Here is an 11,126-nt window from a genome sequence, read left to right as displayed (position 1 = left end):
TCACTTTGAAAAGACGTGCTAGCTGAGAGGAGTTTCGTCAAAGCTGACTAAAAGTGATCGAGGATGGAAAATGAAAGGAAAATAAAAGCTGAAACGTTTTCACGGAACCTTGCGAAAGCAGCGCGTTACAGTGGTGAGGGAAAAGCTCCGTGTATTGCGTGTAACTTAACTGTTAATCCTGTTTTTATACAGTCTATGGTGTAATCACATCCATACAGTTTATTGCTAGCAGTTTGTTTATATATATATATATATATATATATATATAGTGTGTGTGTGTGTGTAAAATGTATAATTTTATAAGTAAGATATATGTATGTATATTTATATTATGTAGTGTATATATATACATATACATATACGGTAATAGTATGTATGAAATGTCTAATGTCTAATATAAATTTATATTTTTTACACTACTGTTCAAAAGTTTACTCAATATTTGTTTCAAATAAATGCTACTCTATTAAAATTTCTATTCACCAAAGAATCTATTATATTCATAAAAATATGGAGCACAACTGTTTTCAGCATTGATAATAATAAGAAATGTTTCTTAAGTAGCAAATCAGCATATTACAATGATTTCTGAAGAATCATGTGACACTGTGGACGAGTCACGTTTCTGAAAATTCAGATTTGCATTCAAGGAATAAATGACATTTTAAAATATATTACATAGAAAACAGTTATTTTAAATTGTAATAAAATTTCACAATATTACTTTTAAATTTTTTAATATTACCTTTTTATGTTTTTTTTTTGTGTGTTTTTTTCATCTTACTGACCCTAAACTTTTGAACCGTAGTGCTTATAAATTATCATTGTAGTGTTTTACATAGTATTTGATTCTCCGTAGCCTCAAATGGTGAAGAAAGTCGCTCCAGCTGTTGCCCAGGAAACCATGAAGGCGGAGCCTGAGAGTAAGGCCAAAGGTAAAAGGATTAGATCACACCTGTGCTGTGGATTATTTAAATGCTTAAATTGTTTATGTAGTCAAATTGTATGCAGATACGACAATTGGTTCTTGATGTGACATTGTGAAAATTCAAATTACAGCAAAGGAGTTTTGCAAAGTAATTTTCCCGTACGAAGGTCAGAACGAAGATGAGCTGTCAATCAAAGAGGGAGACATCGTTACGATTATCAATAAGGTGAGTTTGGTGATTACAACTCAAAAATTGTACTAAAAAAAACAAAGTAAAATGTTAAATAATTATATTTTCATTTTTAATGAAAGAAGTGAAATCTCATTGATCCAAAAATCCTCTCCAGATAACTTTACAGTATACTATACATCAAATATATTCTAATTGCAATTTACGCTTTCAACGTGGTTGAACAAATTGTTACTGACATCACGTCTGGCCTTTTTAGAACAAAAATAGACTGATGAAATGTGTTTTTGCTGTGTGTAGGAGTGTGCAGACGCTGGTTGGTGGCTTGGAGAGCTAAACGGCAAACAGGGAGTGTTTCCAGACAACTTTGTGAAGTTATTCATTCCTGAGGTAGAAAAAGAGGTGAGATCTTCTTGTTTGTCTCTCACTGACACACTTCAGCTGTTTCCAACGGGGAGCTCCCGTCCTTATGACAGCGGGCCTCAGTCTCTGAGTGAAGGCAGAGCTGTGGTGAAACACACACACACACACACACACACACACACACACACGCTCCCCTCTGCCCTGTACCTTTGACTCCCTCTTCACCCTTTGCCTGATGTAGCAGCATGTCCTTTGATGTTTTAGTGCTGTTTGGCCTGAAGGGATTGTGTTTTTAATAGGACAAATGTGTATGGTTAACTGTATGTGTTTTAGTATGAGTTGAACTGTGTTTTAATGAGAGCATGTGGGTGTTTTCATAGGTGTACTGTTTGTTATAACTGTGTCTGTGCTTACAGAGACCTAAGAAACCTCCTCCACCTGCAGCACCAACAACTAAACAGATCACAGGTAACAAATTCTTCTTCTTTCCTTTTCTTTCTGCATTTTTTCTTTAATTCCTCTCAGTATGTAAGCTTACATGCCCGTCTGTGACTGTTTGATTTGATTGGTTTGTTTACATATGGTGATGTACACTACCGTTCAAAAGTTTGGGATCAGAAAGATTTTTAATGTTTTTAAAGAAGTCTCTTATGCTCATCAAAGTTGCATTTATTTGATCAAAAATACAGAAAAAAATATAATGAAATATTATTGCAATTTAAAATAATGGTTTATATTAATATTATATCATAATTTATTATATATTAAATATTCATGTCTTCTCAAATGAAGACAAATATATCAGCTGTCTGTTTAATGATCATTGGAATATATTCTCTGTGAATATGTGTAGGTGCAACCAGATTACCCAAAAAGCTCTTAAAATATAAATAGACAAGAGTTCTTCAAAGCTTCCCTTCAGAGGTTTTGAAACTCTGCCCACATAATCTTCGTACTGACGTACTATGAAATGGGACTGAGAGACAAAGAGGGAACGCAGAGATCACTCAGTAGTTCTGGTTCCAACACTGGTATATGGAAAAATGGTAGACATATTTATGTTTGACTGTTTTTGCATTATCAGTTTGTATGCGAGTTAACATTGTTAAAATTTAGTGTTTATGTAATTTCAGTGATGTGCTTGCAATTGAATTGTTTAATTTGGTGCAAAAGTCTAAGCCCACTAATGAAAATACTTCTGTTTCCATCACAAATTACATTATCAGCATTATAATTTGAGTAAAAAGTTGAATTGTAGCATACTAACTAGAGCTGTTAAATTTATTAATCGCAGTTAATAACATCCAAAATAACAGTTTGTGTTCAGATAATATATGTGTATGTACTGTGTATATTTAAATATATAAATACACACACGTGTGTATATATTTAAGAAATATATATATTTCATTATATATTCATTTTTATATGATTTTTATTATATATAAATATATATTGCATATATTTCATAAATATATGCATGTATGTGCGTGTATTTATCTAAGAAATATACTGTATATTCTAGTGCTGTCAAACGATTAATCGCGATTAATCGCATACAAAATAAAACTTTTTATTTACCTAATAAATTAGTGTGTACTGTGTATATTATGTATATATAATTACAAACACATGCATGTACTGTATATATTTAAGAAAAATATGTTATGTTTATATATTAAATATATTTATATAAAATATAAGAATATGAATATATAAATGTATAAATGTGTAAATATTTTTTTAAATATATACTGTATGTGTGTGTATTTATTTATACATAATACATATACACAGTACACATACATATATTATGTAAACATAAACTTATTTTGGATGCGATTAATCGTTTGACGGCACTAATATATTCCTATATATAAACACACACAGACAGACACACACACACACACAGTACATACACATACATTATGTAAACACACACAGTACATACACATACATTATGTAAACACAAACTTTTATTTTGGATGCGATTAATGGCAATTAATCGATTTGACAGCCATCTCAGCCATGTAAAACAGTTATGTAATCATGTTTCAAGTAATGTATAATATAATAGTTTTTTAAAACCTCTTTTAAACTGTATTGCATTGTGGGATACAGTGGATATGTCAAGCTGTATCAAAAAACATTTTTCAAGTATTAAAACCTGATGATTATATTCTCCAGCATGATTTTAGATGATCCCAGAAATATCAGAAAGAACACCTGATTATCTGTACTAAGAACCACTTGGTCAATAAATAAATAATAATAAATAATAAATAAAAATTCATTAGTGGCCTATAAACAGTGCAGAATCTTAAGTATTTTTCTTCATTTTATATTATAATGTTTGTTTTACAGATGTTCAGTGTGGTCTCATACCCTAACATGTTTCTGTGTCACTTTAGCTGATAGCTTAAGGAATGAGTCAGCTGTGCCCCGTTGAACCCTCATATTATGTGTATTGATCCCCAGACAAAAAGACAGAGGCTAAAAAGGTTCCACCAGAGCGGCCTGAATCTCTCCCACACAGAGCTGAGGAAAAAGGTAGGTAACGTCTCTCTCAACTGTTTTAATTTGCTTTGGTCAACTCTAATTCTGTGACTCTGACCTTCTACTACAGCAAAACCTATAGCTCTGTGCTGCCCTTCTCTAAAAGGGTTACTGCTTGTGTGTTTTCAAAGACTTCTTGTTTCTCTGAAGTAAACTAAAAAATGTTGGAATAACATTTTCCCTCTCTGCTTTAACAAACCCTCTCTTAGTTTCCGGTAAACAAACTTGTATGACTTTTTATGCCCTTTAATAAAGATGATGATTACATGTAGGTGAGGAGTCGAAGCTGGGTGAGATTGCAAAGCCGTCCCTCCCAGTTGTCCTCCCAAAGAAGCCTCTCCCCCCGAAGAACAACAACTCATTGAATCGACCGTCATCCCTGCCACCCAAACGCCCAGACAGACCCGAGAGACCAGCAGTGCCCAATATGCCGTCAGTCTCACACTCAAACATGTATCAGCATTACCAGATGTACAGAACACACACATTCACAAAGTAGCAGGATTTTCAGCCCATTATATACAACTATAAAAAGATACAAAATATGTATAAGAATGGTGAATTACTTCTTTTTGAATGTTTTGTGAGGTGTTTTTGGAGACTCTGGTTGATACAAGTGATCGTAAACTTTATACTGCCCCCTAGTGATTTTTATTCAAAAGTGCATTTTCCAGCCATGATTCATTTATTCATAAGCTAAAAGTGTCTAATAATAGCAGGGTAATTGAGATAGCAGAGATAGCAATTACCTCATAATATGATCACATAATCACAGACAAGTCATGATTAAATAAACCATGATGCATCATAATATCTTATCAAAGTATCAGATGATATCATCAATTTTTTATAGATAAGTACAGAACAGATTTTATCTGGAACAAAAAAGCTGATCTCAATTAGTGTGATAAACAGACTTTTAACAGATAAATGTACACTAAATAATTAATAAAAATGACACCCTATTTTTCATGACTGAATCTCAGAACAGACATAATTTAATTTCGGAATGGATTCATTTAGAACCATCCAAACATCATCTGTGCAGTAAATCCCAATGATTCAGTGACTCATTTTGTTTTGTCAATTTAAAACCATTCAAGCAACTTCTATGCAGTCATTCCAATGAATCAGTGAGTCATTTAGTTTTTTTAATGGATTCCTTTAGAATCATCTGAACAGCATCTGTGTAGCAAATGGATTCATTTGGAACCGAACCAAATAACTTCTGTGCAGTGAAACAATGAATCATTAAATTTTTCAATTGATTTATTTAGAACCATCAAAACAACTTATTTGCAGTGATTCCAATTAATAAGTGAATTATTTCATTTTGAGTAGATTCATTTAAAACCTTCCGAATAAACCTATTCACTAGAATGAATCAGACTTCCAGTTCTACATATTAGAAATCCTCACCATCTCGTATCACATTATTTCTCAATACATTTGCTCTGTTTTCATGTTTTAATAAAGCTCATTCTGGTTTAAATCTCTTTTGTACAGGTGTGACAGTCCGAAGTCTGACGGCAGTGGTGTGGCAGCTGACCGAGGCTCTGCAGACAAATCCGTAGATATCGGTGAGTCCCTGTCCAGAGCTGCATTTCAATCCACAATAACCCTGTCATGACTAATAAGGCTTCTAATAATCAATATCTAATCAAATTACAACAGCTCTCTGTCCATTTCACTTCATTCACATCCATTCTGGAGATGTGCGATTACAGTCTGGCGTTTTTTCCTGTGTTCGTGATTCATATGCATGTGATATATATGTGGTCCTGTGTGTTTATGTTTGTGATTGTGTGACGCTCGGCTGAAGATGTAGAAGACTTCGACACCATCGTCTCATCCACAGAGAAGCTGAACCACCCGACCGCATCACGGCCCCGTGTAATGGACCGACGGCCAAGATCGCAGATCTTCACGTCTGTGAGTACACCAGATACTATTTTATTTTATTTTATTATATTAAATTTTTTTATTTTGAAGATTTAACAATTTTGTTATGTTTTTGCAATATTTATTAGTTTTTTTAATATGTCTATATTAAAAATTGGGGCTGCCCTCCACTAAAGATTTTTCTGGTTGACTAGTAGCCATTCATTTTAAGCATTTGTTGACTATTAGTTGGACGTTTATTAATAAACCATATAAATCATAATAATGAGCCTTTAATTGCCTACATAGCCTAATAAGCACTCAAGCGCACACATAAAGCTTGCCACAGCGCACCAGCAGATATAATAATTATGAATGTGTCTTGGAAAAACAGCAAGGAGACTGCATTAACATTTAAATAATTTATTGATAAACTACTGCTTTCTTTGTTTTTGGCTTAAGAGATGAATTCGGCGACACTGACTCGTCGTCTCCGTAGTAATGGACGCCTATATACAGAGTTTTGGTTTACTATTTTTGTCACGCTCAAGTTGTTCAACTATAAAAAGATTCAGACCGAGACTGCTGAAAGTGCATCCTGTTTGCTTTATTTTACAAAAGCACACAAATAAACGTAGAGTTTTTACAGATTTGAAGGATGTATTACTTTTATCTGTATCACCAAAAATGAGGGAGTATTTTAAGAGCAAGTGAGAGCACCAGCGCCTCCATCTGTCATGCAGTAAAGCGTGCAACTGTTTAAGCTTCTACACTCCACACAGACACTTGAATAGCGCACATTTTTCTAGGTTTACATTAGATTGAGCGGTCATGTAAAGTTGCTACTACATGCATCTTTCAGATGAAAAGCCATATTTGAGGTTGATGAATGATAGGTGAGCATTTGGATGTCCTGCTCGATGTACTGTATTACCACAAACACCAACCGTTAACGATATGTCCGTCACTGACTGCGTGACTTCGTCACATTCTGTGGAATTTTTTTTCTGTGACTAATAAAATTTTGGTCAACCAAGCCTCTTCTCGTCAGACATATGTATTATATATTTATTAATTTCTTTTAAATATTAATTAATATTTATTCATTTTTATTTTAGCTATTTTAGTACATCAAGTTAAACTAAATGAAAATAAGAAGCATTGCTTTGGCAACAGTTTTTTTTTTTCTGATAACAAAAATCGTAGTTTTAGTTAACTATAGTAGTCAACATTTGAAGTGGATCAAAACCTTTCATCGAAGTTGTCCTAAAACCAAAACAATAGCCGTTCTTGCTATTTTGAACTTTTTTGATCCACTTCAAATGTTGACTACTGTATAATAACCCTACCACACAACATAAACATGCTTGTTTGTTATTATTTTTAACCAATTAATGTGTCAAGTCAATCACATTTGGTTGTTTTCACAGCTATCAGATGCAATCAGCTGATGATGTCTCATAAATTTGTGACCCTTCAGGTGTTCAACGTAAATCCGTCAGATATGATTGTGCTATTTGCTATGTGTGAATGTCACATGGGCTTGCCCTGCTTCGCCTGTCTGTGGGTTATCTGGTCACGATCATTTAAAAATCGCTCTCCTCCTTAGTCCTCTCCCTCTAGTCCTGACCTCCTGGACTCCCCATCTCCAGAGGAGGAGAGGAGAGACAAGGAGATGGGAAAGGAGGAGCAGGACTCATTCACTCCCAAAACTCTTGACAACTCCAAGAAGATGCCCAAGGCAGTGCCAGTCATAACAGTAAGCCCCACCCCCTCCCAGTCACCCCATCCCCTGACACCCTCCCCTCCTTTTGCATGCACATCCCTGTCCTACCACAAGGGAGCGCCCTAGTCAAGCATTGTATGTACAGTGACACAAAAAAGTATTACTTTTTTATACTTAAGTCACACTTTATTTTTAAATATATATTTGGTGTTCTTATATTTTAAGTGTGTCTTAAAGGGATAGTTCACCTAAAAATAAAAATTCTGTCATGTTTTACTCACCCTCATGTCATTCCAAACTTGTATGACATTCTTTCTTCTGAAAGCTTGAGTTAGAATAGTTAAGAGTATGATTATAAACACAACAAGGCTGTAAAAGCAAACTAGTGAGCAGATGAATTTACCTGTTCGGCATGATGATGTTTAATGTCTCCAACAACATCTGTAGTCTCATTTAACCAAAAACCAATTGACTTCAGGCCGATAAAACCAGAAGTGCTCAGGTTTTGGCCTACTAAAAATACATAATCCTTGCAGCACTCGGTGTTGTTTTGGACCCCATTGACTTTCAATGGACAGCAGTTCTTCAAAATTATATTCTTTTGTATTTCACAGTACACAGAATGTCATACAGATTTGGAATGATGCGAGGATGAGTATATAATGTTTATGAGTTTTAATTTTTGAGTGAACTATCCTTTTAAGTGTGCAAATACTTTATGGTGCCACTATACTGTATATACACACACACACAGAGACCGAGGCCCTGTGGAACGGCCTGAAATGGAAGATAAATAGAATAAATGTGATTGGATATGCTCTTGTTCTGATATCTCATGGGGGTTTTCCACAGGTTCCTGAAAAATCATCTTTGCCCCCTAAGCCCAGTGTCCCTCCATCATCTTCTGGGTCCGGAGGGGCTTCTCTCCACCAGGGCAGCGCTGGTCTGCGGCCCCATTCCCCTTCTGTTGACGTCCGAGTGAAGAACGAACAGGGTGCCACAACGCTGGAGGAGCTCAGAGCACAATTACGAGACCTGAAAGGAACTGTGGAGCTCATGAAGAGCCAGCACAAGTATGAACTGACGGGACAGGGGGTTAGATGAAAGACAGAGTGAAGTAGAAGTGGAGGGAAGTTTAGAAGGAAATTAGATGTGGGGAGAACAAGTTGATTAATTGATGCCTGTGAAATGTGTGTTAATTCTCAAATTTGTTTTCTCAGACAAGAAATCAAACAGCTGGTGAGTGAACTGGATGAGGAGAAGAGGATTCGCATATCACTGCAGGTAAGGAGGCATTATACTTGTCATAAACGTAGCTCTAACCAGGTGCAACACCTTTTTATAGTAATTAAAACAATCTTAACCAGCCAAATATGTGTTGTTGCTATTATTATTATTTTAAAAAAGGTATTATTATAAATATAATTATTAATTTTGACATTTAATATTTTATTTATAATTTTAATGTTATTATTTAATGAAGTAATTCGTTCATATTAAGATATTGAGATATGCTGAACTGACTAACAACTGTATTTTCTATTTTTGAATATTTTACAACATTTTGAGTAAGTAATGCATGTAATTTAAATTCAGCATCATATTTAAATTATTAATTTTGACATTTAATATTTTATTTATAATTTTAATGTTATTATTTAATGAAGTAATTCGTTCATATTAAGATATTGAGATATGCTGAACTGACTAACAACTGTATTTTCTATTTTTGAATATTTTACAACATTTTGAGTAAGTAATGCATGTAATTTAAATTCAGCAATTTTGTTCATATTTAAAAAAAAAAAAAAAAGTATTCTTAGACTACCATTCAAAAGATTGGAGTACTTTCATTCAGTAAAGTTACATTACAAGTATAAAACCTTTAAAGATTTACTTTTTTTTTTTGTTTTTTTTTGTTTTTTTCACATTGTTTTACACTGAATTTTTCAAATAAATGCTTGGTCTTCATTACAGAATCCTGAAAAAAACACGGTTTTCACAAAAATATTATGCAGTATTTTGTAAATATTGATAATAATACTAAATGTTTCTTGAGCAGCAAATCAGCATATTAGACTGATTTCTGAAGGATCATGTGACACTGAAGACTGGAGTAATGATGCTGGAAATTCAGCTTTGCTATCACAGAAATAAATGACATTTTAAAATATATTAAAATAGAAAACAGTTATTTTAAAATGTAATAATATTTCATAATATTACTGATTTTACTGTATCATTTGATCAAATAAATGTAGCCTTGGTGCCAGATTTACTAAACAGGGCAAATTAGCGCAAGAGCGCAATTCCAAAACAGCGTCAATGGGCATGGAAATTTCTGCAGGTGATTTACTGACAATGTGCAAATTAAAGAACACAGACGCAACGTCTCATTTACATATCGACCAAATTAGCGTAGTCGCAAATAAGCAGAGTATGTTTAAGTATGTTTTATTTCATTTCTATTTCCCGTGACTGTGTTTAACAGGCCGTGTCTTTGTTTTATGCTCTGTTTTATAGATGGAAGTGGAGCAGATTAAGAAATCCCTGTCCAAATGAACTCAAGCAAGATGAAGGGTCAGGCTGAGGTTCCACACCACAGTCCAATTAGATTGTGCCAAAAAAAGAACAACAATGTATCAGAACAATTGCATAAAGAAAACAACTGTTTACCCCCCCATTCACTTGTACTCTTTCTGCTTTCGTTTTTTAAGAAGCTTTTTTTGCGTGTTATGCTCAGACTGGCCGCTGACTCACAGACCCGTTGCCCAGGTGTGGCCTTACTGTGGGTCATGTGATTAAAGGTTGGTGATGACCCACACCTGGAGACAGGTGATCGCGGTCGACATGGGGATTAGCTGGTCTCCTGCACAACTGTGACACAGTTACCCCATCATCAACCTCTCTGGTACTGCATCTGAACGCTAGTCAGAGAACACAACAAATGAAGGAGAAACCAGTGCGTTTTACTTAAATACTGTTCACTTTAAGTTCTTTTCTTTTGACTTGGAGGCCTTCAGTTATTTTCTTTATATGCAAAGGTGCATTTAATTTCACACCCCTTGCGATTTCCACAGCAACCCCACATTGAGGCCTTGTTTATTTGGAGCTTTCCAAACTCTTCTGTCTTTCCTATTTCTTTTACATTGGTGATGACAATGAGAAAACTCACGTTTTGTTTTCTTGACTCGGTTATTTCTTTGAAATCTTCTATATATTCTTTTATTTTATAATGTACTAAATGCAATTATGTGTGCAGATTTTATTAAAAAAGATATCAAAAATTGTTGCAATGTTTATTTGTTTATTCTAGATGCTTATGAACCTATTTGATGTCATTCATATACACACACACAAAGTGTGTTCAATTATTATTATTATTATTATTATTACTTGTTCAGTACTCCGAACTTTAAAAATGCATTTTTAATAAATTAATTGAATACATTTAAGCAATTATGTAAGAAAATAACAGTGTC

At 34.1% G+C, this 11,126-nt stretch overlaps 1 protein-coding gene across 3 annotated transcripts; it reads left to right on the top strand.

Moving 5' to 3' along the window:
- Window positions 1-836: 836 nt before the first annotated feature.
- LOC107685454 (SH3 domain-containing kinase-binding protein 1-like) lies at window positions 837-10,913 on the top strand. 3 transcript variants are annotated; one of them, XM_016482046.1, is made up of 12 exons: window positions 837-935; window positions 1,060-1,154; window positions 1,419-1,520; window positions 1,898-1,949; window positions 3,960-4,031; window positions 4,310-4,469; window positions 5,544-5,617; window positions 5,896-5,969; window positions 7,528-7,677; window positions 8,497-8,717; window positions 8,865-8,928; window positions 10,168-10,913. In XM_016482046.1, exons 1-12 carry the CDS (start codon window positions 866-868, stop codon window positions 10,204-10,206), a joined length of 1,173 nt encoding a protein of 390 aa, XP_016337532.1. In that variant the 5' UTR covers window positions 837-865; the 3' UTR covers window positions 10,207-10,913. The 3 variants fall into 3 exon arrangements, with proteins under 3 accessions (XP_016337532.1, XP_016337531.1, XP_016337533.1); XM_016482045.1 differs by having other exon boundaries at window positions 5,860-5,969; XM_016482047.1 differs by lacking the exon at window positions 7,528-7,677 and having other exon boundaries at window positions 5,860-5,969.
- Window positions 10,914-11,126: the final 213 nt, after the last annotated feature.

This window comes from Sinocyclocheilus anshuiensis, unplaced genomic scaffold, assembly GCF_001515605.1.
Source record: "Sinocyclocheilus anshuiensis isolate Anshui unplaced genomic scaffold, SAMN03320099.WGS_v1.1 scaffold862, whole genome shotgun sequence".
Taxonomy (NCBI): domain Eukaryota; kingdom Metazoa; phylum Chordata; class Actinopteri; order Cypriniformes; family Cyprinidae; genus Sinocyclocheilus; species Sinocyclocheilus anshuiensis.
Note: the sequence above shows the minus strand (reverse complement) of the source record. Positions and strands in the feature narration are given on the sequence as shown.